Source organism: Protopterus annectens, chromosome 2.part1, assembly GCF_019279795.1.
Source record: "Protopterus annectens isolate FY-2018-M chromosome 2.part1, PAN1.0, whole genome shotgun sequence".
Taxonomy (NCBI): Eukaryota; Metazoa; Chordata; order Ceratodontiformes; family Protopteridae; genus Protopterus; species Protopterus annectens.
In genome coordinates this window covers 1976237122-1976264906 of record NC_056729.1, presented here as the reverse complement: position 1 = coordinate 1976264906, position 27785 = coordinate 1976237122, and the positions used below count along the sequence as shown (strand labels likewise).

General features: G+C 42.2%; 1 protein-coding gene across 1 annotated transcript in view; it reads right to left on the bottom strand.

Moving 5' to 3' along the window:
* Nucleotides 1-27785, bottom strand: part of LOC122795076 (A disintegrin and metalloproteinase with thrombospondin motifs 6-like) — a 706749-nt gene that overhangs the window by 360960 nt on the left and 318004 nt on the right. Inside the window, exon 2 of the mRNA XM_044063651.1 lies at nt 25063-25455. Within this exon, the coding sequence (XP_043919586.1) occupies nt 25063-25162 (100 nt within the window). The 5' untranslated portion in view covers nt 25163-25455. The remainder of the gene's footprint in view (nt 1-25062; nt 25456-27785) is intronic.

Genomic DNA, 27785 nt, shown 5'->3' with positions numbered 1-27785 from the left:
GTGTTCTTGCCATGTGCCTTGGACAGTCCTTCCTAGATAATGCCCCCACCCTATCTGGGAGACATCTGTGGTGACAGTAGCAACGGGTTGGCAAGGAATGAATGGTCTCCCTATCATTAGTTGACTGGACTGGATCCACCAATGAAGGTCCTTTTTGCAAGATTCCATTATTAAAATAGGATGGGACAGAGGCAGTTGCTGAAGGAACCACTGGGAAAAGAGTAGCCACTGAAGAATTCTCATATGTAGTCTGGCTAACGGAACTAGGCTTACAGTAGAGGCCATGGTTCCCAGGAGTTTGAGCACTGTCTTCGCTTTGACCTTGTGTTGGGGAAGCAGGCTGTATATTTGTTGTCTTAGATTTTGCACTCTGAAGAAAGGTGAGCCATCATTGCGATTGTGTCTATTTCTGCGCCTATAAAAGTCACATATTAAGAGGGCGGCAAGGCAGACATTTCACAATTTATAGTGATGCCTAGCTGAGTACAGATTTGGATGGTTGAATCCTTGGGTTGTAGAAGAAGATGCCTGGTGGTGGCAGTCAGGAGCCAGTCGTCCAGGTATGGAAACACTTGGCATCCAAGACATCTCAAGTGAGCCGTTACTACTGCCATGCATTTGGTGAATACCCTGGGGGCTGTGGTGAGACCAAAGGGCAGAGCACAAAATTGGTAATGACTGGCTCCTAGCTGGAAGTGTTAATGACTTCTTGATGCTCTGTCCACTTTTATGTGGTAGTACACATCTTAGAGGTCTATGCAGCACATCCAATTGCCTTTCCCTAATAGAGGGACAATAGACTGCAGTGTTACCATTCGGAACTTGGACTTCTTCACTGATTCATTTAACTTGCTGAGATCCAAGATGGGCCTCTAGTCCCCTGTTCGTTTTGGCACTAAAAAAAATCTGGAGTAAGTTCCGAATCTTATCTGGTCTGTGGGGACAGTTTGGATGACTCTCTTTTGAAGCAACATTTGGACTTCTATAGTTGCTTGATCCCTGTGATTGGGTAGAACATCTGGGATTTTCTTGGTTAGATGAGGTGGAAAAGAGAAGAGTATGGAGTATCCTCTGGAAATTACCCTTAGTACCCACTTGTCTTGTGTGATGTCGTGCCAGGCTTCTGGGTACAAGGATAATTGACCCCCAACTGGCTCCAGAGAAGCGCAGCCGGGCCTCACTTCAGGAGCGTTGATAGGGATGCCCACGAAAAGAATCGCGGTCACCCTGGTTTTGCAGACCCCCGCCTGCCTCTAGGGCGACAACTACCACTATTTCCTCCTCCTCTGCCTTTGGAGAAGGAATCATCTTGTGCGTCTGGGAAAAAATCTCTGAGATTTCTTGAACCACATTTTTCTACCTCTCTGACCTTTAGGGTATGGTCTAGAAGGGACGGAAAAACATACTCCCAAAGCAGAGAGAGTCTTCCCTTCTTGCTCGCATCTGGTGAGTGTGTTACCTTTGTTCTAAACAAAGAGGAACTGTCAAAGGGGGCATTGGTAAATGTAGATTTGAAGGGATCTGCAAAATTACACAAATGCATCCAGGAGTGTCTCCTAAGGGAAACTCCTGAACCCGCTGCCCTGCTCGCTCCATCTGCTGCATGAGATATCAGCCTCATGGAGGAGTTAACAATAAAGTTTAAGGTGGACAACTGAGCAGTAACCTTCTCAGGGTCTCCTTCAGTTACGGTACCTTGGAGAGTATCTCCCAGCTCTTTTAGGGGATCTCTTTGAAACCTAGTAAAATGGATGAGGTAATTCAGGGATCTGAGTGTAAAAGCCGCTGAAGAAAAAAATTGCCTCCTCTATCTGTCCATCGTTCGAGACCCTTTGTTCGGTGGGTGAACAGATGAGGATGTCTCTGCTAGTTCCTTATTTGTGGCTGCTGCCACCACCATGGCATCTACAGGCACACCTTTGGTCAGAAACTCTTTTTCCTTAGGAGCTGAGTACAGTGCCCCATTTGGGATGTACCTCACAAGACACTTCCAACAGCTGGAAAGACCACAAAAGTACCTCACCAACAGGATTACTGGCCTCAAACATATGTCCTATGCAGTCCGACTGGAAAAACTCCAGCTGTACTCAGTGGCATATTGCTTACTCAGAGGTGATCTCTGCCTGACTTACAAAGCCATGTCCAACTCAGAATTGATGGCCATGCTCCACCTAAAGAAATCCAAGTCACTGCGAGCCACTCACTCTAGTGAGCCAAACCTCGCCACAACAATAAATAGAACATGCTGGATGAATAGATTCCTGTCACAGAGACTCCCCATGCTTTGGAATAAAATTCCTAACTACATTAGGCAGAGCCCCTCACTAACACTCTTCAAGAGAAACCTTGACGAGTTGATGGGTAACAGAAAATACACCCCTGGGATCACTTGATTGGCTCTTCTTGACAGAGGCTCAGTTAATTAATCAATGGGGCGGCGAAAGCTGACACACACTGGCTAGGCTTATAAATGCCCTCGGGCAGATAGCCTAGTATCTACCTATGAGCCAATAAGGGAATTTGTTCAGCCTTCTAGGGACTGGTCCCACAGTGTCAGGAGTTTCCCACACCTTTTGACTCACCAAATCTAACAGCTCATCGAAAGTTGGAGACACCCAAGAGGCTGAAGGTTAAGACCCGAAAGCTTTCAGGTAAACTGACTCCTCATCAGAAGGGGTGGCGGTGGGCCAGCCACCTCTCTGTTTCAGGATCTCTAGGATATCTACGAAAGAGATATCATCAGAGGACGACCCAGGGGACCCTTCTGACTCCTCGAGGTCAGTGTCAGAGGTGATGGACTCATCAGGGGAGTCTACATGCTTCCTCTTGCAAGTTCTCTTCTGAGAAGGCTCCTCAGAAGGGTATTCTGGGGAGATCTCGGAAGACTGGGGGCCACCCAAGGGGGGCTCCTGAGGCTGGGGGTCTCTGTTGTCAAGAGAGAGAGAGATGGTGCTGAGACAGAGGTCGGAGCTTGAGGGGGGAAGAGTATCAGTACCCTTGCGTAGAGCTGAAGATCTAGACAGCAATTCCTCATCATCTCGAAGGCATATCTCTCCGGCTCCGAGGACACCACCGGTTCTGAGGAAGCAGAAGTAGCCCCCGGCTCCGGAGTGATTGGCTCCGAGACATATGTAGGACTACAGCTCAGCCGAGCCGACGCACCAAGAGGTAGGCTCAGAACAGAGGTTTGGGTCTGACCGTCCCAATCAGGGCCGACAGGTGAGCTTCGGCTCCTAGATACCTTGGACGGCACCGAAGGTGTTGGAGTGGAACGCGGCTCCGAGACAGCCACTTGGGGTGCTGGAACCGACGGTTCCACAACAAACGGCACTGATAGCTCTGGCTCCAAAAGACCGGTATGGCTTGGAGGAGGAACAGAAGCAGGTAATACTGCCTTAGACGGCTCCGGAACCGATTGGGTGGGAGCCGACAACAAATTTGATAGCGCCGGCGACTTCAAAAGTCTAAGCACCACCCTCTCAACATTCTCCTCAGAAAGACTCCTGAATGATCTGGAAGACAAGGTAGGGGATCGAGATCTCTGCAAAATCGGAGATCTAAGTGTCGGGGATGCCTGTATTAAGTCTTTTGACCAGCTCCGAGGTAAGAATCCAGCTATAGGCTCAGAAAAACTTGGGGCCGAAACTGGAAGGTATGTATCAATAACCTCAACCGGCTCTGAAAGGAGAGGAGTTGAACAGGTAGAAGGTTTGTCAGTTTTGGCAACTTTCTCTGGAGGTCCTGATTTAGTAGTTGGTGTAGGAGAATGTCTTTTCACCGACTTAACCTTCTCTTTTTTAGAGGAGGGAGACCTGGAGTGAGAACAGGAAGAACTAGCTAAATCCACCTCAAAGGAAGGTTTAAGGAGACCTTTAAAAATCAGTTTGTTCTTCCTTTCCTGGAGAACCCGGGAACTAAAAGAATGGCAAAAAGTACATGTCTCCTGTAGATGTATGGTTCCCAAACAATACACACAAATACTATGCCCATCAGTCAGGGACATTTTTTGTGAGCATTTTAAGCACTTCTTAAAACCCGAAGGTTTATGGTCTTTAGTTTCCTTAGACATAACTACCAGAACAATGACTATAAATGTAGACAGACAATAAGAAGAGAGGACAAGATCCTCTAACTTAAATGGGCCTAGTCCTACTCAAGAAACAACACACAAGGGAGAAAGGCAATAGAGGACTAGGTTCTCTAACTTAAACGGGCCTAGCCCTGCTGAACAAACAACACACAAGGGAGAAAAACAATAGAGGACTAGGTCCTCTAACTTAAACGGGCCTAGCCCTGAACAGAGGGGTAGGCGAGATAGATAATAACAAGCAACAGGAAGGCAAAAAATAGGTCCTAACTAAAAAACGGACCTAAGAAAGTTTAACAATAACTTTCACAAGAGAAAACGAAGGGATACCACTAAGGGAGGCCTGCGGAAGCGACGGCCAACAATTAGCAACAACAATTTGCAATAAAACTGCAGAAAACACACACTAATTAACTACTCCCAAGTTAACAACAGTAAGTTATTAATACTAACTAAATTTATAGTAAAAAAAAAAAAAAAAACTATCAATATTTGAAGAAAAATATTCCAACTTAGCCACGGCCAAGAAAGAGAACACTTCTGAACTCAGAGAGCAGCAAATGAGATATGGGGATTATTACTAGTGCATTATGGGATACCTACCTTGCCATGAGCCAACTTAAGAGACTTCGAGCTTTGTAATTGGCTGAGTCGGAGCCGAGGATCAGCTCAAAACCCATATGTAAGAATGAAGGTGAGATAGGACTACAAGACATCTCATGTTCAGGACCATGGGTCTTTGCAGAAAGTAGACCAGCACATTAAAGTCATACACTCTTACACTGACCTCCTTACGTTGGTCAGTGATATGGTCATCACATTGTGAATAAATACGCACAGGTGCAAGGGGTATTATTTTCCCTCTAACCCTCTACCAGGTGCAGAAGGGGCAACTCCCTCAAAATTACATTAGCTGTAATGCACATTTGACTTGTGTATTTGGTGATTTTTTTAACTCAGTTTTTTATTGTTTTGTGTGTCTTTTGAACTTTGTAACAGATGTAAATATAAAAACTAAACAAATTACTGTTTTACTCAGACACTGCAAAGAAAAGTCTGAGCTGTTAAGGAGACTGTTGACTCTTCTGTTTATGAGAAGTTACAGGTCAGAGACTGTCTTCCACTGACAGCAGGGTAGCAGAAGTTTTACAGACATGCATGTGATACTGAAAAATAACACAGCTAAAATCTTTATAACTACTGAATCTGTGTGTTAGGGTGCTGGGTATCCCACGCTGGAGGACAGCTTAAAGAACCTTTCATTTCCGTATATCTGAGCAAAGTAAAGCAAAACTGACCTTGATATTACTGCTATCTCTAGTGTTGTTGTTACACTGTCCTTCAAAACATAAAATTAAAAAAAAACACAGCTGTTCAGGCAAAATAATAGTGGTACAAGAAAGACTTGTACAAAGCAAGAATGATTAGAAAGTGAAATGACAGCAAGAAACCAGACGTGATGATGAAGCTACTTGACCCATATGCTTAGTGATTCAGCAGTCAGTTTAGTTCATAGGTTCAGAGGTGTTTACTACGCTAATGACCACAAGGACCTTTTTAAGCCTAGTCATGCATCCCAAATCTCTGACAAGTTCTGATACCCTTGATAAGTGTAAGCAGGTGCTTGGGGGATGAAACATTTACAAGCTAGGGCCTGGGAGATAAACTATTTACATGTTGCCTGTGTCCGTTAGAGACATAGGTGCCAAACCAGGGATGAATTTCCTGTTCCCCATCCAACTGTCCAGGTTGCACTTAAATTGGGTTAGGGAGGAACTCTGCTTCACATGGATAAGGAGCCTGTTCCAGAGACAGGGTAATTTCTGGGATACATACCTGTGTCTCCAGCAGGTCCTATTTACATCACGGGCAAGGTTTACGTCTTTAGAATGGGTAATTCTGGTGCTGTTTGTTTTGCAGATATGCAGGAGGTCCATCAGAGTGGTGTCTGACAATGCCCTGTATGTCAGGCATAGATTTCCCCTCAAAAGCCTGTAGGAGAGAGAGAATACAGGGTTAGAGCCTTGAGGCGGTATGCATCGGACATTTTACTCAAGTCCTGTATTCTTTTAGTGAGGAGCCTCTGTGGACGTTCCAATTGTTGGATATGCCTAGTTAGGTACATACCAAAGGGGGAATTGTACTCAATAATAGGTCTGATGAATGTCGAATACAGTAGAACAATGACTTCCTTGGACTTGGATGCCATACCTTTATTTATAAGTTGCGCAACATAGAATGATTTCCTCACCACTGTAGACATGTGATGGTCAAAGGCCAGATTACTATCTATATGTGTCCCTAAGTCCCTGACTACTGAGTCAACTTTAAGGGGTGTGTTGTCAATATGATAGTTACCAGGGGTGGAGGACTTCCCAAAGCATGCTATTATGCATTTCTTGTAATTTAGTTTTAGTCCACTGCTCTGACACCAGTTGTTTGTCTGTGTCAGTCCCTCCTGGAGAACATTTGTGTCACTGTGGGATTCAATGACAACTCCTAATTTGCAATCATCTGCAAATTTAGTCAGCTAGAGACCAATGACATTGGCCTTGACTTCAGAGAAATGCCAAAAAGGAGCAGTCGAAGGACTGATCCTTGAGGGAATCCACTTGTGACTGGCCTCTTTGCAGAGGTGGACTCCCCAGCACAGTCGGCTTTAAGCACCAGCAAACCATGCGGTCGCTGGGGGCCCCCAACCACTGCAAGTTATCTTATCTTGATATTTTGTAACATACCTGTCAAAACAACAAAAGCTAGTACACAAATCTTGCATTTTTAATAAACCAGGTGGGTAATGACTCTTATTTATATCTCCTTTACATTTCAAAGATATCGCTGGTTAGAGTAACAGTGTTTTATCAAGCAACTGCTTTCACAATTCCATTAAATATTTTACCACTGACATAGTGCCCTTGGCTTAGTTAAACCCTGCTGGTGGACAGTCTCTTCACTAAAATTAACAACGTATCCAGCTTTAGATACCTGCAATACCCATGGCTGCAAGGGCACCCCAATCATTCTTGACTGCGTGGGGGCCCCATAAAAGCTGCAGCTGATTGGGGAAAAACGAGGAGAATTTTTTTTTAATTTCCTGTTAAGGCTGTTTAACCTGAACAGGGCTGTGATATGACTCTGTTAGAATAAAGCTGGTAATGACCATAGGTAAGCACTAGAGAGGTCATCATCCCAGCTTGACTGATCTGAATGCATAGCTTCGAGTTTAAGAACAGCTCATGTTTCTGATGTTCAGGGATGGTTTTCTCATACAGGGAGTTTTATAAATACTGGCAGAAGATCAGATACTATAACTCCCAACGTCTTTGCTGAAGAGTTCAGTGCAATACCAATAATACCAGAATAAGGGCTGAAAATGAGGGATGTGTTTTAAATATTACTCTAATTCAATTAAAAAGCTACTAGAATAACACATTTTGCATCAACATGCATTTTTTTTACTCAATAAGTATAAAACTCTGATGTCTGGATTTATTGACTGTCCGTAGTCCTGAATGATTCACAAACAAATCAAACTTTTTATGAAGGACAGAGCAAAATTATGAGTAAAATCATGGAAGGTCTGTGAAATCAGGGATAGTGACAGGTTTGCATTTCTCCTCATTAAGGTAAATAAAAGTGACTTACACCTGCTGTTTACCTGCTAAACAGCAGTCACTGATCTGGTATGCCAGTACCAGTGGTACAAAACTAGTATTGCTATAGCTTACACGTGTGTGTGTGTGTGTGTGTGTGTGTGTGTGTGTGTGTGTGTGTGTGTGTGTGTGTGTGTGTGTGTGTGTGTTTGTGTGCATGTAAAAAGTATTGGTGATTTTTATCTGTGTTCATACATCCAGTAATGCCAGGACATGTACATTATTCTTCTGGGTATCAGTAAAAATGTAGCTAACAAGTAATTATATTTCAAAAGTGGGGCACAAAATATGTCATAGAACATTTAGATATTTAGATCTTCTAAGAATCTGGGGGCCCCACTACCCAGATTATATGAATGGCTACAGGGGGGTCACAATCATCCTTGACTTTGTAGGGCCCCACAAAAGCTTTTGTTGGTTGGGGAAAAATGAGAAAAAATGTATTAATTTTCTGATTACGCTTTTTAACCTGAACAGGCTAGATATGGCCACCAGCCCTGCTTGGATATGTGTGTACAGGAAAGCTGCTGTAGGTTGTGTGTGTGTGTATGGCGGGTGTGGTTATTACTTCTTTAATTTTCATCACAGTCAACCTTAGAGGTGTGTACATAACGCCATTATAGCTTGTGTTTGGGCTCAGGACACTGTGGTCATTATTTTCTTTTACTTTTCTCACAGACCTCAGAGGTGTACAAAGAAGGTTACTGTGGATTGTGTAGGGGCAGGGTACTGTCTAGGAACAACATAGTAGAATACATTACTGCAGTCATTGTTTCACTTTCCTCACAATCACACCAGGAATGCATAAAGGTAGCTGAGACAGTTTGGGTTGAGGAGTGAGGAGGCATGTGTTGTATATGTATGTCTGCAGTCACTTGAAATACATGACTGTGGCAGTTTGAACCTATGCTTTCACCCCTGTCTAACACCAGAGCGATGCTTAGGCAGTCTTTTTTTTTTGGGGGGGGGAGGTAGGCAATTGCCAGATAGGACTTGTGTATCCAGATAACTAACGTGTTAGTTTTTTTTGTTGCTCCAATTTTGTCATCTTTTGAAAATTAAGTCATGGGTACAACTTACGTCTTTCTTGAAGGGGAAAAAAAAAGTCTGAAATTCTTTTCTTATTCATGTTTTTTTTTTAGGTCACCACTGGATTAAAAAGCTGGGAAAATAGTCTAAAATACATCCCGGAACATCTATAACCCTATGGCTTCTTGGGCCCTGGCTTGTTTGAGTTATTTCCTAAATGGTTATTATTGTGCTGTCTTGGTCAGGAAAGATGTGTTCAAAGGGTACACGGAAATGTACAGCAATACAATTTATTTCCTCAATCATAATTTCTGTTTAAGTCATCACTGGTTGAAAAGATTGTGTAAAAAGAAAAAAAAATCTTTAAAACACACTTCAGAGCATACAGGTGGTTATTCTTCTTCTTCCAGCGGATCACCTCATTGAATGGCAGTGGAGAACCTTCCACACACACTCACACCTAGGGCCAATTTAGAGTATCAGATCCACCTATAGCATGTCTTTGGGATGTGGGAAGACATGCAGACTCTGCACAGAAGGCACCCCAGCCGAGGATCGAACCGAGAAACTCCTTGCTGTGTGGCGGCAATGTTAACCACCACACCCCACCGGGCCCTAGCATACAGGTGGTTATGGCTTCTTGAAAAAGCTGAAGAGTAAGGCAAAATAAGAGAAAAGGAAGAAAAAAGTAGTGTGCATAGTATGGGGAGCCCAAGATGGGAGGAAAAACAGGTGAAGAATGGAGGGTGTGTGTGTGTGTGTGTGTGTGTGTGTGTGTGGGGGGGTTGCTGAAAGAACAGGTCTAGGATGTCATTTCACCTAAGTCCAGACTTGTACATAAAGTTGCTGCAATGAATCATTGTTGCAACTAAATGCCAGTAACTGTAAATATCCCTTTGTGAGATGGTCCAACATAGTGTGGTACACAGGCCTGTTGTAAGGTAAGAGTACTGTAGTTACAGGTTAGTCTGTGTGCACTACTCCTAAAACTTTGTGGTATAAACTAAAATGTTGCTTAGGAAGGGTGGTAGTGACAAGGTGATACGTAGACTTGAAGTGCTCAGGGGGCCCCCAACTTGACATCTGCTGGGCCCCCCCAAAATGGCAACACCAGCCCTGGTCTCCAGTTCTAACTTCCTGGGTCCTGTCTGAGCCAGTTGGCTACCCACCAGGTGGCATACTAGTCTGTACTGGTATAAACCTGAAAGATGCAGAAATTAAATAATGTCAATTCTGTTCATGTAAGTGGATGGTTGGCTTGAGCATTGTAACAACTAATGGGTGTTTCCATTTGCCCTAGTTAGGAGCTGTAACACTAAATAGCATCGTTACAATACAGATGATTATTGTGCGTCTCTTCAAGATTGTGTTTCAGTATTTCAGGACTCATTTTTTTGTTTGTCAACACTTAGTTTAGTCTATCATGGTGTCATGGTGTCTTAATCTCTAATTTCTCACATTTATCTAGCATTATTACATCTTCCTCTAATAAAAAAAACTCTCCTCCCGTGTGTTGCTATCAACAGCCTTTTCCAACAACAAGGACACATTGCTAAGCAGTCTTTATGGCTTCAGATACAACTATAGCTAATTAATTAATTAATTAATTAATTAATTAATTAATTAATTGATTGATTGATTGATTGATTGATTGATTGATTCTTGACATTTGATTATCCAGAAAGTCTGACTGGGTAGGAGCTCATTTTCAGTGGAGGCCCAGGAAGAAAAGCTCCGTATTACAAAATATTTTAACAACAATAATTTTACAGTCTTTAAAAATAATACAAAAACAACTACAGTTTAATAATTACACCAAATTAGATACATAATTATTGGTTAAGGATAGATACAAGTTATATGACAATGATTTACTATTCAGAGATATAGAGAAATTGAAGGTAAGCTAATATAATACAAACACGAATTTCAATATGAAGTGACAGAAAACCAGGCTTATGGTATACTTAGAGATAAAGTCAGGGGAGCTAAACTGACAGAAGTAAGGAAGTGAAAGAAGAAGGGAGAGTAAGGAGGTGCAAGGAATGAACAGATATTTCCTCACATTTAGTGACATAGTTTATCCTGGTGTTGAGCAAAAACAGAGCCAGTTTCTGGCTAGGAAGTCTTTTAGAATAGTTTTGAAGGATGGGAGGGAGGGTAATGATCTAATGGATACAGGTAAGGAATTTATTAGCAACTCCAAGTACATGGTACAAGTACAGACAATGACCAGCAGGCATGACAGGTTTGTGGACAAACAGAAGTTTTTGGTCCTTGGATCATAAAGACCAAATGGGAACACAGTGATGTAGAATGTTATTTAGTGCTGGACAAGCAGATGGATTCTGGATAATTTTATAGGTGGTTAAGAAGCTGTGTATATGTTAGCTGATAGGGTGGTTCTACCAACTGAGGGTTTTTAGTGCAATCCAGTGGTGGGTTCTGAAAGGGTTATTAACTGCAAATTCAGCAACTTTGTTATAGCATTGTTCAAGTTTTGATTTTTGTGATGCCTGAAGTTTAGTAAGGATGGGAGCTCCATACAGAACTGGGGGGGGGGATGAGTACTGGCAAGTATAGTTTTAGTTATGATGGTAAAAAAAAGTTTTAGCTCTATAAAGCATCTCTAGTTTTTGATGAGTTTTTCTTATGCAATTTTGAATATGCAGGTTGAATTTAAGATTATCATCCACTATCATCCCTAATAATTTACCATGGGAAGTGACTTCAATGGTTGTACTATCAAGAGAAAGATGACTTTAAATTTTGTTTTTTCATGAGAGCGGGATTTGAGGAAAAAAGTAGCAGTTTGTTTTTTTAGAGCTGCGCATGAGTAGTGTGAGAAAGCCATGTTTCAGTGGCTGTTAAAGCTTCCGAAGTAATTATTTGAGGTGTGTCATGTTGTCAGATGAGCAAATGAGTGTAGAGTTATCTGCATACCTATTAGGGAGACCTGTTGTGTGGAGGGTGTTGGTGAGAATGTTAAAGAGAAGGGGACCAAGGACAGAGCCTTGTGGTACACTGGTGGTGATTGGGAGGTATGGACAGAGGGTGGTGTGCCATTTTACTGACTGATGCTACTGGACAGGTAGCTTTTGCATCACAGAAGGGTGAGCTGAGAGAGACCTTATGAGGACATCTGAAGTAGAAGTTTGCTGTGACAAATATATATAGGTTAGAGGTGCAGTCTTAGTACTACGGGAAGGATGAGAGTCATGGTGTGAGAGGGATAGGAGTTCCTCTTGTAGGAGATAGTTTAGCAATTGTTTTTGAATACATTGTTCAAGTATTTTGGAGAGGAGAATAAGATAGCTATAGGTCTAAAGTTAGTAATATCTACTAAATTTCCTTCTTTGTGCAGAGGGATAATGCGTGACTTTTCCAGAGAGAGGGAATGTGGGACTCCTAGACTGACCTATTTATAAGGATTAAGACAGGACAGGCAATGCAATCAGTTGTTATTTTAAGGTACTTGCTTGGAAGGCCATCAGTTGAAGTAGGGCATGGTTTGAGTTTGAGTAGTTTTATATAGGATATGGGGGCAGGTTTGAAGGTGGATGTGCAATATGTGTCTGTTGGGTAGGGTTAGGATTAGATGTTGGGGAATCTCTAGCTAGAGATGCTTCTACCCTCAAGTCAAATTATAACAGTGAGTAATCAGTTTATAGCCAGTACAAAGCAATTAACCCAGAGGTACAAAGTAGAACAGGTTTTCATTCATCTCCTGAATGCAGAAACCTGGCAGCTAGGGAAATTAAGTAACTGGTACATAGAGTGTAACTGACTGGTCAAGAGGAAGGGCAGTGGCCAACTTTTTCCAGCATTGGGCAGGCACTCATTTGATTAGCTGAAGTTAACAGACAGCAAGGTTCTTCAAGTTAAATTTGCTTACACTGTACAATGACATACTTCTCAATAAAAAAAGTTGTGAGTTGGTCCTTGTCACAGAGCACCTGCACTATCGATATTGGATGTAATAACCACAACCTTTTGTAAAATGATAAAATTCTTAGTGAAAACGTTTGGTAGTAGGGTCTTGTGGCAGAGCTCCTGCAGTATCGGGGTCAGATGTAGTAACCACAAACTATTGTACAATGACAAAATACTCAAAGTATATCACAGAAAAGTCCTTCCTAACTTGTGGCTGCCAGCAATTCTATGTTCATCATTGACTTTTTTCTTATCATTGCCCCACCAGAAGTAAATTATTCTTTATTCCTTCCAGTATGGTATCCCTACTTTTCACAAAATACAATTTAATACAAACGTCACTCTTATCAGCAAAGACGGGTAATTGCTATAGTACCAATTGCAAAAAGCAGGTTCCCCAACCATCTAAGTAGGGTTATAGAAATGATCTCTGAACCATTACATTCACCACTCTTTTTTCCACAGATGTTTGAGTTTTTGGCACACCCTAAAGTGTATGACATGTTAACTATTTTATAAACCACTTTAATGATTTTTACTCAGATCTACAGATGCTTAGCTTGCTTGAAGGCTTCTTTTACAGAATGGCACCAAATGTCTTGTTCATGTCAAGATATACAGCATTTCACCTAATTTGATATCTCAAGACACAAACACTGATGCCCAGCAGTTTGTTACTTTGCTATAAATCTCTGCAACCCCGAAGCCAGCACACCAGTGAATTTGGAGGATTTCAGAACCCTTTCTTTTGACTTAGTTCCTTAACTGTCACCATCATTACTAAAGTGATTTGTTACACTTTTTAAGTGTTCTGGTTTTGTCTCACATGAATTGCAATAGCAGTTTTACTTACTGTAGTAGTAATTGTTATGTGTGTATTCCTTGGTGGAATTGTTTATTTCTTATCAGAAATTGTCAAAACAGAGCTGGCATTCTAAAACTTATTTTTTTGTGAATCTCCACCTCCCAGTATGATATCAAGTTAGGTAAACAGTGTTAAAGAAGAGCTGGAGATACTGAAGCATGGAAAGTTTTTTTTTCACAGACTTGCTCTTATTTCTTCCTGGGCTTCAACTGTGACAGGATAGAAACACTATAAATGCAAATTCACATTCTGTTTTGTAATCTAATCAGTATTGCACTGCGTGTCTTCCTACATTTTATTCAGAAAAAAAAAAGTTCACATTACATACAAAAGAATTGAAATAATGTTTCACATTTCACTCTCTTGCCCCAAAGTGTGTGTGTGTGTGTGTGTGTGTGTGTGTGTGTGTGTGTGTGTGTGTGTGTGTGTGAGACAATCTATGAGGCACAGCTTTTTTGAGGATCATTACACTGCACATTATTAATTTCATACTCATAGTTAATTTTCATACAGATCCATACTGTTCACTAACTTATTCGTTTACACACCAAACAAAAGCACTTCACTTACTGCACATACATACACATACTGCTGCCACTCAAAACATTAAGAAAAGCAACACAGTGTACTAATGTGAACCAACAGTGGTAACAGTAAAAGTGACCACAAAATGAGAGTAATGCAGTCATTTAAAATATATGTCATTTAATAATCAGCAGGAAAATAAAATACGTTATGTACTCAACGTAGCGTTCCATCTGTATCTTCCATTTTCATTCTTCCTCAACAAATGGGTTCGGATCTGACCCACAGGTCTGACTCAGCCACTTTCTTTAGATTCTAGGATCTTACTCTCAAGCTTCTTCCTTACCCATAATGCCCCTGATCACTGTATTACCACAGATCGAGTTTGCTGCTATTATACAATATCCCAGGGGGAAAAAAACTCAAAATAGCTAAGACAGAACAGTGATAGCTTGAAAGATCAGGAGCTCAAATGGGAACAATGGTTCATAACAATTCTATTAGGCCACTCCCAAAGACATCAATAGGGGGAAGGTGGGAGGGAAGATGAGGAAGAATGAAAATTGGGAACACAAACGGAACGTTATGGTGAGTACATAACTTTTATATCTGATGTCATTTTCATTCATTCCTCAACAAATGGAACTGAGACCCCAGCTACAATTACCTTGGGTGGCCCTAATGGAAGGATATTCCAGAGCATCGCAGAACAGAATGATGCTCTGTTCCAGGAAATGATGTCCAGTTTATAATGAGAAATAAAGGTATGAGCATTAGACCAAGTGGTAGCTGCACAAATGTCATCAATGGAAGAGCTAGCCCAAAAAGCAGCTGACATAGCCATCAACCTGGTTGAATATGCCTTTGGATGTTTTGGTAAAGTTAGGCCTTTCAAGGAATAAAAATGAGAAAATAAATTTGTTATCGATTTTGCTAGAGTAATCTTCAAAAGTGTTTTCCCATCTTGGTGATAGAAAAGGAGACAAACAACTAATCTGTTTTTCTAAGCTCCTTGGTTTTATGTAGGTAAAAATGAAGTTGTCTATTGATATCTAAGAGATGAAGGGTATATTCTCCTTTATTTTCAAAATATGGAAAGAAAAATTGTAGGTTAATGACTTGACTGATGTTTGATTCAAAGGCCACTTTAGGTTGAAAGAAAGCATTAGGGTGTAGCGCAACCCTATCCTTGTGAAAAATTAGATACAGTTGTTTTGCAGAGACTGCCTGGATTTCTGAAACTTGTCTAGCTGAATTAATTGCTACCAAAAAGACAGTTTTCCAAAATAAAAACTTAAGATCTACTTTATCTGAGGGCTCAAACGAAGGATGTACTAAAGATTGTAATACCAAAGTCAGATCCCAAGGTGGAGTGGGATCACAAATTGCAGGTATAAGCACAAATATACCTTTAGGATGGCCTTGCATAACTTAGTTGAAGCTAATGGAGAAGCCTTATCGCCAATGTGGTAGTTGGAGATGGCTGCTAACTATATTTTAATGGCAGAGAAGCCTGCCCCAGTTTGGAAAATACAGGCATGGAAATCTAAAATAGCCGATAATGGAGCAGTAAAAGGATCTAAGTCTCTTTGATGCACCCACAAAGAAAATATTTTCCATTTGCTCTTATAAATCTTTCTGGTTGAAGGTTTGTGGGATGAAGAAAGGATTTGATGAACTGGAGAGGAAAACCTGGAATATCTAGCCATCAATGGAATTGGAGAAAATAAGTAGCCAACTTGAGGCCCGCTATGTCCAGATGAGTCATCCCTGCAGGACATGACAGGAGATCTGGAGTGGGATCCACTGTCCAAGATGGATGTACTAAGTGAGACCATAGAAAAGGAAACCATACTTGCTGAGGCCAGAACAGTGCAAAGAGGATTATTTTGCTCTTCAACCGACTAGCTTTCTGAAGAAACTTGGGAATTAGGGGTGAGGAAGGGTAAGCATAAAGGAGACTGGGGGGCCAACTGTGGACTGCAGCATCTCTCGGTGACTGTACCTGAGGAGGAATAAGGGCAAAGAACCTGCTGCATTTGTTGTTGAGGGAAGAGGTGAATAGAACACAACTCTGTTGACCCCATTTGTGGAAAATCATCTTTGCCACTGACTAATTGAGAGACCACTTGTCAGTAGTCAGAATGGTCCTGCTGAGCTTGTCCACTAATATGTTAGATTTCCCCAGTATGTGCGCCGCTATTAGAAAGCAGTTGGAGGAGACCACCCATTGCCAAACTCTCACTGCTTCTTGGCATAGGGAGTAGGATTTGGTTCACCCCTGTCCATTTATATACCAGACTATTGACATGTTGTCTGTCTGAAGAGCAATAGTTCCTAGTGGAAGAGAGCTCCGAAGGGCCTGCAATGCAAAAAGACCGCTCTCATCTCTAGAATATTTATATGCAAATTGGTCTCTTCTTGGGACCATGTGCCTTGAACTGTCCGTCCCAAGTAATGCCCCTCCCCCCAACTGGTAGGTATCCGTAGTCAATGTGGCTTTCGGGGTAGGAAGGACAAATAACAGCCTTGATAAATCTCTTTGGAATGTATCCATGACAGTAGAGATTTTCTGCAAACCTGAGATAATTTTATTGAATGTCGCAGAGATTGTCGATGAAAAGACCACTGCACTGCTAGAGTCCACTGAAGAATTCTCATATGAAGGGGTTGGGAGGGTGGCCTAATGGTTAAGGTGTTTGCCTTGCAAGCACAAGGTGCAGGGTTTGATTCTGATAAGAGATAATTGGCTAGGCTTAAAATGGCTCACAAGGGCAGTTAGCTTAGTACTAATCTATGAATCTATGAATCTAAGACAAGCAGTGGGTAGTAAATTTATTGTACCAGCCATCAACCCTAGGGCTTTGAGTATTAATCCTGCTGGGGGTAAGGGATGAGACAGAACTTGAATGACATGAGATTTCAGAGTAAGAATTCTGTTTTGAGGCAGAAAAACTAGGCAACTGACTGTGTCTAGATGAGCCCCTACAAACTCCTAGCCTTGAACTGGTTGAGGTTGGGACTTTACCAGATTTATTGTAATCCCCAGAGATTGAGACAGAAGTAGAAGGTAATCTCTGGCCTTTTCCAGAAGACACCAGGTGAGTGTAATTTGGAACCAGTCTTCTAAATATGGAAACACTCTGAATCCACGCAGTCTTAGATGAACTGCTACCACTGCCATGCATTTGGTAAACACCCTGGAGACTGTGGTGAGACCAAAGGGCAGGGTTCTGAACTGATAATGACTGGCTCCCAGCTAGAAGCGTAAATATCTTCGGGAGCGTCTGTTCATTTTTATATGATAGTATGCATCTTGAAGATCTAAAGAGCACATCCAGTTGTCTTTCTGAAGGAGAGGCAGAATGGACTGAACTGTGACCATCTGGAACTTGGAATTCTTTACAAATTGGTTCAGATAACTGCGATCCAAAATGGGTCTCAAGTCCCCCATTTTCTTTGGCACTAAAAGAACTCTGAGTAAATTCCACATCTTCTTTGGTCTGGGGGGGACCTCCTACCAAGGGAGCCTACAGGAAGGTGCAAGGGGGTGCACCTGCACCCCCCTGGAACGGGAGGGCCGGAAGATTTTCTTTTCATTTTCTTTTAATAACAAACAAGAAAAAACTTTTTAAGGGCATTCTTCTTTATGAATGGTCCCATAACTTGCTGGTCCAGTCGCATCACGTCTGTGCGTGCAGATGTCCTGTTCTTCCTCGCCCACGCTATTTGAAATTGCTCTTCTCATCAAGTCAGGTAAGGGAATTTAGTTGTGTTCGATGCTACAACAAGTAAGGAAATTCATCGCCCACGCTATTTGAAATTGCTTTTGCTTCTCTTCACGTCAAGTTAGGTAAGGGAATCTAGTTGTGTTCGATGCGACAGCAAGTAAGGGAATTTTGCCCGTGTTCACGTCAAGTCAAGTAAGGGAATTTAGTTAGGTATTACTGCAAGTGTGAGTGTTTGTAAGAGGGAGGTAGGTGTGTGTGTGTGTGTGTGTGTGTGTGTGTGTGTGTGTGTGTGTGTGTGTGTGTGTGTGTATGTAAAAAGTACATAGGTGTGTGTGTTTGTAAGAGGGGAGGAAGTTGTGTGTGTGTGTGTGTGTGTGTGTGTGTGTGTGTGTGTGTGTGTGTGTGTGTGTGTGTGTGTGTAAGAAGTAGCTAGGTGTGTGTGTGTGTGTGTGTGTGTGTGTGTGTGTGTGTGTGTGTGTGTGGGTGTGTGTGTGTGTGTAAGAAGGTCTGCGTGTGTGTTTGTAAGAGGGAGGTAGGTGTGTGTGTGTGTGTAAGAAGTAGCTAGGTGTGTGTGTGTAAGAAGTAGCTAGGTCTGTGTGTGTGTGTAAGAAGTAGGTAGTTATGTGTGCATGTTTGTAAGAGGGAAGTGTGTGTGTGTGCGTGTGTGTGTGTGTGTGCGTGTGTGTGTGCGTGCGTGTGTGTGTTTGTAAGAGGGAGGTGGGGGTGTATGTGTTTGTAAGAGGGAGGTGTGTAAGGGGGGTCAAACCTCGCAATTATCTAGATTTTTTTTCTGGCGAATCAATGAGGACTGAAGTCAGACAATAATGGCAGACATTTGCGTTTTAGACTTCATATCCTCAGGAAATGCATACTAATGCAAACTTTGTTGTTCTATCCACCTTCTGAGGAGGTACGGGGATGTATGCGCATGTCATACCTTTCAACTCTACAGATTTTCATAGAATGTCCAGATTTTTACATTATATTTTTGGTCTGTTCCTCACAAAAATTCTTTTTTTTTTTTGACAAATCAGTGGCATGAGCTAAGGATTAAAGTTGCAAAATAATGACATGTACTTGTTTCAAACTTCATGTCCTTTAAAAAATGCATTCTAACACAACTCCTGTTATTCTAGCAACTTTCTAAATGGGTCCCTAGTTTTGGGCTTTTGTCCTCAACATTATAACAGGCTTTGTCCAGATTTCTTGTGCTAAGAAACTGAGAGGTATTGTGTGTGTGTATATTTATGTATAAGAGGGAGGTAGCATATCCCTCAGTTGTCCAGGTTTTTGCAGTATGTCCAGATTTTTGCCCGATATTCCTCCTAAAAAGGATTGACGTTGTTTAACAACAGACATTTGAGTTTTAGACTTCATACCCATAGAAAAATGCATACTAACACAAATCATGTTGTTCTAGCAAATGTCTAAGTTCATGAGAGCAATATTTATAATCTGTCCCTGTTTATTTTAGGCTTTGTTCAGATTTCTTGCACTAAGAAGTTGAGATGTGTGTGTGTTTGTGTGTGTGTGTGTGTGTGTGTGTGTGTGTGTGTGTGTGTGTGTGTGTGTGTGTGTGTGTGTGTGTGTGTGTGAATTTATTTTCACATGAATTTTCAAGGAATTGTGTGCTTCAGGTGAAGAGAAGTTTACTGCTGCTCATGCCAAGTCTGATTAAAATGTGTAACTGTTTTGTTTAAAAATGGTATCACAATTGTGGTATAGAATTTTAAAGCAGTGTTAGCAGCACAGCAGGTAGCATACTTGCATCTTGATGTATAGGGCTGTAGGTTCTACTCCCACAGCAAGTAGATTTGTATTTTAAGGGGGTGGGGTGCTGCAGTCCTGAGTATGTTCTTCTCTGGATATGATGCTTAGAAACTATGAACCTGTTTTTCAGCTTGCCACCCATTCCCTATTGCAATATACCAGCTTACCATTTTTTTTAATGTAACACAGGCAATTTATTCTTTGAGGGCACCAGGCACTGAATTTGTAGATGAAACCCTGAAATATAAAGTTGTTTTCTAGCAACAGCCTCTTCATTAATTTCAGATATATTTAATGTGGAGTTATTCAGATAACTTTTACTTCTGGAGAGATATTAAGAGATGTGTACATTAACTGATACTGGTGGATTGTAATGAGAGATGTCTGAGTGGCCTTTTATGGTTGAAATGTTCTGAACTGGGTAGTTTGTCATTATTGGTTCGTATGTTTTGTTTCATTGCTTACTGGAAAAATTTTCAAAACTATAAATTTAAAACACACTAATAAGTGGTGCTGTATTATACAAGGGATATAATTCAATTTGTATATTATAATTAATACAGTCAAGTAAGGTGAATCAAAGAACATTTGCATGGTCCTAAAAATGTGTGCAAGGGGCCTATGGTTTGAAAACAGCCGAAAGGTAAACTTAACCTCCCAGTGGCCAGATGCATTTTCTTTGAATATGGGTTTCAATGCTGTTTCAGTAAATGTGAGTTTCAAAGGTAGAGAAGCTTTAATGCTAAGTCTGTTTTCATTGTAACACTACTGCTTTGTTTAGCAAATGTGTATCAGTGTTTGTGCTATAAAATTTGAAGTAAAAGTTGTAAATTAAATCCAAATATCTGTAATCATTGTAGAGGTAAAGCATAAAACAGTATGCACACTGACAGTGTTGAACAGTTTTTACGGCAACTGGGGAGAAATAGCCAAGTAATGGAACACTGGAATGGCTGCGTTGGGGGGGGGGGGGGCTCTGGGTTTGCACCTCCCTGCAAAAAAATTCCTGGGGACTCCCCTGCCTCCTACAGGACTCTCTTGTCCAGCAGCTTTTGAATTTCAAGTGCTGCTTGTTCCCGCTGATTGGGTGGAACATCGAGGAGACTTTTCTCTTCTGTGGAGGAACCTGGGAAAAGAGAATGAAGTATCCTTTGGATATGATCCTTTGCACCCAAGAATCTTGTGTGATGGCTGCCCAGGCTTTTGTGTGCAAGGATAAGTGTTCCCAGACTACCTCCAGAAAGGGGCAGTCGGGTAACCTTTCATGAGAGCTGAAAAGGCCTGTCCGAAAAAGAATCTCGAGAACCTTGATTCTATGCCCCCCCCCAACGAAGGCATCGTCTCCCATTATAGCTATTCCCCCCTTCTGCCTCTGAGGGAAAAATCTCCATGCAATTCTTGGAAAGGCCCTTGGGATTTTCTAAATCACGCTTTCTTACCACCAGGTTGATTCCTGGAAAAGGTTCTTTGCAGGGTAGAAATGTGGATTTCCATGGCATACAGGATCTTTCCATCCTTCTCACTGTAGGACAGCATCTCTTTAACTGTTGGTCCAAATAAGGAAGATCCATCAAAGGGAGCATTGAGGAATGGTGCCTTAAAGGGCTCCATAAAGTCACACAACCACATCCAGGCATGTCTCCTAATGGCTATGCCTGAACCAGCATCCCATGAGAAATCTTCAGCTGCATGCGAGATTCACCTCATGGAAGCATTAGTAATGGACTGTAGGATGGCCAGTCATGAGGAAAAGTATTTATGTTCCTCTGTGGACATGGACTCTGGGGAAGAGTTAGATAGTTCCTTGATTAAGTCCCTCTGTAACCTCGTGAAATGTGCCATATAATTCAGAGACCATAAAATGAAGGTCCCTGATGCATGCACTTGCTTCCCAAACCTGTCCAACACCTAGACTCCTGTTAGGGGGATGGACAGAGGAGCTCTGTTAAGCAAACTCCTTTTTAGTAACTGCCTCAATGACCATGGCATCTACAGGGATACCCTTTGTCCAATGTAACTTGTCTGATGGGGTACTAAGAATCTTGTCTGGGTGCTTAGGGATCAGTTCTACACAGTCCAGTTCCTTCTGTGCTCTGCGGGAGACCAGGTCTATCAGCTCATCCACAGGCAGGGTAACCCAAGAAGTAGATCGCTCAAACCCGAAGGAGTTCAAGAATACTGATTCCTCCTGGGAAGGGTTTTGGGCAGACCAACCACCTTTTTGGCAAAGGATCTCTAATATGTCCCCGAATGGGACATCCTCAGGTGGAAATCTAGGGGACCCTTCCCCTTCATCAAAATATGTGTCTTCTGTGAGGAATTCCTGTGGGAAATCCAGGTTCCTCCTCTTGCACGACCTTTCTGAGGGGAGCTCCTCAGTGGAATGCTCTGGGGAAGTGTCGGAAGAGACATGAAATCCCCTGGTGGAAATTGCTTGAAAGCTCATCTGTGCTGGCTGTCCTTGAGGTGTAGGATGAGAGAACTCAGACACAAGATCCAAAGGAGGTTGGGGGCATGAATCCAAAAAAGGAACAGTCAAAGCCAGTCTAGGTAGAGACAATAACCTCTCCACCACCTCAAAAGCCGGAGATCCCAGGAGACACCAAGGGTAATTATACCAGAGCCAAAACTCTCGGATCAGACAATCCCTGTAGCCCCTGAACCCTCAGATTTGAAGGGGGAGTCAGAACCAAGCTATCTAACTCCGAGGCTCTGAAAGGAAGCAAAGGCTCTGAAAATTTCAGAGTCAAGGTCAACCTCTCAGATCTGCCGCCAATGCTTCTGCTTCAGCTCCGAGTCGGAGCCGATTGTGACAGGGAAGTCATCTGAGTCAAGGATGCCAGGACCTTCTGATCCAATGGTTCAACTCTCGAGGCTCTCAGATCCGAGGACTCCGAAACAGCAGGACAGATCGGAGAAGCAGCATGTACAGGTTGGAAGGCAGGCTTAAGGTGCATGGATCCGAAGGGAGACAGAGCCAACAGAGCCCCCATCTGGATCTGTGTTCTGAGGAACTTCCTCATCATCCTACATAGCTCCGATTCAGAGAGACTCCAGTAGGACCTAACAGAAGATGAAGTGGATGGCAGCCTGGAAGACTTTTTCAGGGTCTCCTGGAGGAAGGGAGATCTTAATCTAGCAGAGACCAGCTCCGGGAAAATCTTGGAGAAAGAAACCCAGGAGACCTGCACCCAACAGGTATAAGATCCAAAGCTTTCGGATCCGAGGTTTTAGGTACCCTCGAAAGAGGCTGAGAGGAAGCTACTGACTGAGGAGGCTTGGAGGAGAAGTGTTTCCTGTGCTCCCTAGCCTCTTTAGTTTTCTGAGAGGGAGCTTGAGCCCGTGAAGAAGATGTACCAGCAGAAGTAGTCAAAGCTGGAAGAAGTCCTTTAAGAATCAACTTATTCCTGCAATCACTAAGAGCACTCGCATTAAAGGCCACGCAAATAGAGCAGAAGGTGTCTAGATGTGCAGGCCCCACACAATACATGCACTCCCTGTGGGCATTGGAATTAGAGACCTTGTGCCCACAGGAAGTGCACTTTTTAAATCCAGTAGGTTTATCAGCCATATTACAAAGCAGTTTAACAAGGTAGAAATTAAACTACAGATTATCCAAGAAGCTACACACAATAACAGCAACTATAATAGAAAAATAAGACAGTTTTGTCTTTTTTTTCCCTTTTTTTAGACAGAGAAAGAAAAAAGCTACCAACTATGGTAAATGAAGAATACCTCAAAAGGAGGTAAGGAAAGAAGTAATTACCAGTTATGGTAAGATAAAGTTTACCTTTAAGGTAGAAAAGTCGGAAATAGAGGTAAAGGAGACAGTGCACACTAAAAATATAATGACACTAGAAACATTTTTACTATTCACTGGTGCAGCGGTTATAGCATTGTTGCCACACAGCAAGAGGTTCTCCAGTTCAATTCCTGGCTGGGGTGCCTTCTGTGCAGAGTCTGCAAGTCCTCTCTGCATTCGCGTGAGTTTTCTCCGGGTGTTCCGGTTTCCTCCCACATTCTAAAGACATGCATCTGCAGCATTTCTCCCTGGGCCTCTGCTGAAAATGGGTTCTGTCCCAGTCAGACTTTCCTGGTAAACAAATGTTAAATAAATAAATTAATTAAAAAAAAAAACCTAGAGCTTGAGAAGTCGCAATCCTGACCGATCTTGATGAGCGGCAAACAGTATTTGAGGTAATACAGTTATCAGGGGCAATAATGGTAAGGGAGGAGCTAAAGAAAGTGGCCAAGTCAGATCTGAAGGTCAGATCCAAACCCATTCATTGAGGAATGAATAAAAATGACAACATCCGATTTAGTATTATCCTAGCAGAACCAAGACTACTTGTGACTTCCCAAATGCCTTCCACTACTGTATGGAGGAGGCCACACAGCCTCATTAACATCAACATCGCTATGATTTGAACTTCCTAATGAAGTCAAATAAGGGTCATCCTTGTAAGGGCTTAGAACAACATCAGAAGTTAAACTAACAACATGGACATCACCACTATCCCTAGAAAAAAACACCTTGGTTCTCAGAATTGCTTTCATGTACTAAACTAGCAGCCTCAGTAGAATCCCTTACATGACATCAAAAGTTAGAGGACACTACAGAAAATTACAAGAAGACAGCATTGTATAATAAAAAACTAACAGAAAAAAAGGGAAAAATGATTGCAAACCATGAAGCAATTATAAGGAACCCACAGAAGGAGACATTACAACAACAAAACAACCATGATGGTAAGAAAAGTGACAAATGACTTCAAAGTCAAACTTGCATTCACACGGTTTCTTTCATGAAGTACACATATTACATCAGCAATGATATCTCCAAAATGGGACATAGTAATATTAAAAAAAAAACAACAAAAAAAAAACAAAACAAAAAAACCTTGCAGTCTGTGGCTTCATTTTTTTGGCAACATGGAACTGTGAGGGCAAAGTTGTTTGACCCTTACCCTCATGGTTGGGTAATCTCAGGATTAATATATTTTAGAGATGTGGAGGTGAGGGGGTGTAGTTCCCCACCTGAGTGTGGGGTGTGCAGGGCGGGGGGACTTGCCTCAACGTAAAATATTTTATTTGTGTCCATCATGAAAATCAGTGTTTCACAATGTGTTAACTTTAACAATATTTTACTTACAATTACTGCTACACTGATTACTTGTTATGAATTCTTCTCTCATACTACTATATTTGAAGACAGAGATGAAATTAGCCATATATTAGCCCTGTAAAATACTACTGGAAGAAACCCAGGCCTAAGATAAATAGGATTATCAGTTACACATCAACACTCATATCATCTATCATTCACCTTTATATTGTCTGCTTTCAATTGTTTTTTATGTTCTGTGGAACAATACACATAGTTACATACACACAACAATTGCAGACCAAAGACAGCACTTACATAACTGCCATCACAGAAGTGCAGCAATGCCCTTACAACTGCCATACCTTGAGATCTGTAGGAAAGCCTAGTGTCACTGTAAATATCTGAAGTAGCCATGATGACAAGGCAGGAAAACGAAACCAGCGTCATCCAGTAAATTTCCATACTTTAGAAAAGCTCAAATGATTTGAGGGCTACCTTTGTGATTTACAGCTAGCTCTTCTCCAATATCGCACCATACCAAGTCCATTTATTTTAGTTTTCTTCCACAATATCTGTGTTTGTGTCTTTATTTTACATCTCTGTGCGGACTTAGCCAAAAACTTCGGTTTCCTTTCCCATCTGGCTTCATTTCTTCAGTCCAAAGCAAGTAGGGGTGGTACTTTAAAAATAATTCATTTGCCATCAAAGAACCATTTTTATGTCTGATGTGAATCTCCATCTGACCATCTCTGTATCTGAAAAACAAAATATTTGTATAAGCCACATTATAATAAAGTTATTTATTCTTGATTGTCTGATGCAAGTATATATTCTGAGCACCTTAATCTAAAACTGAAAATTTTCTTTTTACAGTTAATGCCTTAAGCCCATAGCCGGCCTTAGGCATAGGACAACTAGGCAGACGCCCAGGGCGCCACTCTAGCAAGGGTGCTTTTCTAGTAATCTATGGATGGTGTAAATAGACCAGGATGGGGGTACTGGGTTGTGTTAGGGAGAAGTGCTGCGGAGCTCTTTTGCCTAGGGCACCAGTTGACCAAAAGTCGGCCCTGCTTAAGCCAGCAGTAGTCTCCTGGCTACTTAAAGACTAACTGTCTGGAGTTTTAAAAAGCACAGATAACACCTTTCTCCCAGCTCCCTCACTCTCACTGCCTTAAAACAATATACAAAGCAAAATGGACCAGAAACAATTAACAGTAAAACTGCAAAAATTATACTAAAAATACCAACACCCACTTTATTGTCATTTGAACCTTTTGGTCTGATTAGAAATGACTTGATGAAAATGCCTCCAATAAAACAGCATGCTCTCTAACAAAAAAGTATAAACTAAACTGATGTCCTTTTATTCCTATGTTGTGGTATTCTTTGTGTGGGATTTCCCACCTCAGGCGACCCATACGTCGGCGCCTATACAAAAGCTTCAGCTTGGCTGTTGTAGTTGCTTGGGATGTCACATGCAGGGCCATAAACCAGGGGCCTTAAATGTGACGTTTGCAGGCACAGACCTCAGAACTTTTCAGCCGCAGGCGACCATCATATCGCATGCTTCGCTCCTTCACCACAAGACATCTAAAATATAAGTAGCCCATTGGGGGGGGGGTGTTTCTTCTTTGACTTCTAACGAAAGCTTTGTTTGCTGTATTAACCTTTAGCCGATGTCAGCTAGAAAGGGTAATTGCCAATGCGGGCACCATATACCAATAAAGATATGCACGACCATTGCGTTTTTTGCCTAGGCCGAGAGCACGACCATACCGCTTGCTCATTTTGCCAATCCTTCGTACCTAAGTCCCTACGTAGCCGTCTGGCTGCCCTCAATCTATACCTAGAAAATCAGCGACTTAAAAAACTAGCTCTAACGATGGATCCCATATCGAAAGTTCCGCCTGAACCTCCATGGAAGAAAGCCAAGATTCATAGGCCCACTTCCATTGCCCCCCCGCTTTCAGATGCTCTGCCAGCTAATGATTTAGGAATTGAGGGACATCCGTTAGATCCGTCTACTTCGACTGTGACCTTCGAGGAAGCTGCTTCTCAGTTAACAACTGGCATGTCCACGGTGCTTAATCAGACATTGGCTACAATGGATGTCGAGGGGGAACCAGATACAGCTGGGCCTCCAACTGGGATCCCTCCTCTTGACACTGCAACCCGTAGCCATGCACCGGATTCCAGGCCTTCGCCTAAGGCTACTCCTTTAAAAAAGAAAAAGAAAACTAAACATCTGGCTACAAGCTCTGAAGGCCTACCTGACTGGCAATCCTTTACCTCCTCTTTGATGCAGGCCTTCATGGCCCTTAAGCCCACAGCCTCTTCTCCTTCCACCCTTTCTCTCCTCAGCCCTAGGCCTGCCTCTGCCACCTGTCATCCTCCTCCCACTACTCAAGACAGGGAAGAACAGCAAGAGGCTTATTATTCATCTTCAGATGAATCCATCTCATATGCCTCTTAAATAGCCTCTCCTCAGGAATACTACTCCCCAGATGAAGAGTCCATCGAAGGGTACTCCTCTCCAGAGGATATCACCTTTGGACAGACAATTACAAAAATGAAGGAATACTTCAAATGGGACACCTCACAAATGTCTGAAACTCAAAAAAGATATTATGAGTTACTGCAAGTGGAATCTCCCTCCCCATCTGCCATATCTCCTGTCATCCCTGCTTACCTAGAGGCCTTTTCCTCAGCATCCAAGACCCCAGACACACAATCTCCTGCCCCTAAGAGGCCGAACCATTTCTACAAAGTGCCTGATGACCAGAAATTCCTAGTAAAACCACCCCTGGCAGATGCTGCCGCGATTGCAGTATCACCAGACAAACAGTCCAGACTTACTCCATCTGCCTCTCTCTCCTACCTACTGACAAGGACAGTAAAACTATGGATAGAATTGGGAAGAAGGTTTACACCTCTTCCACGCTGGCCTTCAGAACCATCAACTATCAAATTCATATGACAGAATATGCTCTGGACCTTGTCTCCCAAGCCTCTACTCTACTGGCTGCTACTCCAGACTGCCCCACTAGATCTAAAATTGCATCTAAACTGTCTCTGGCTGCCCAAG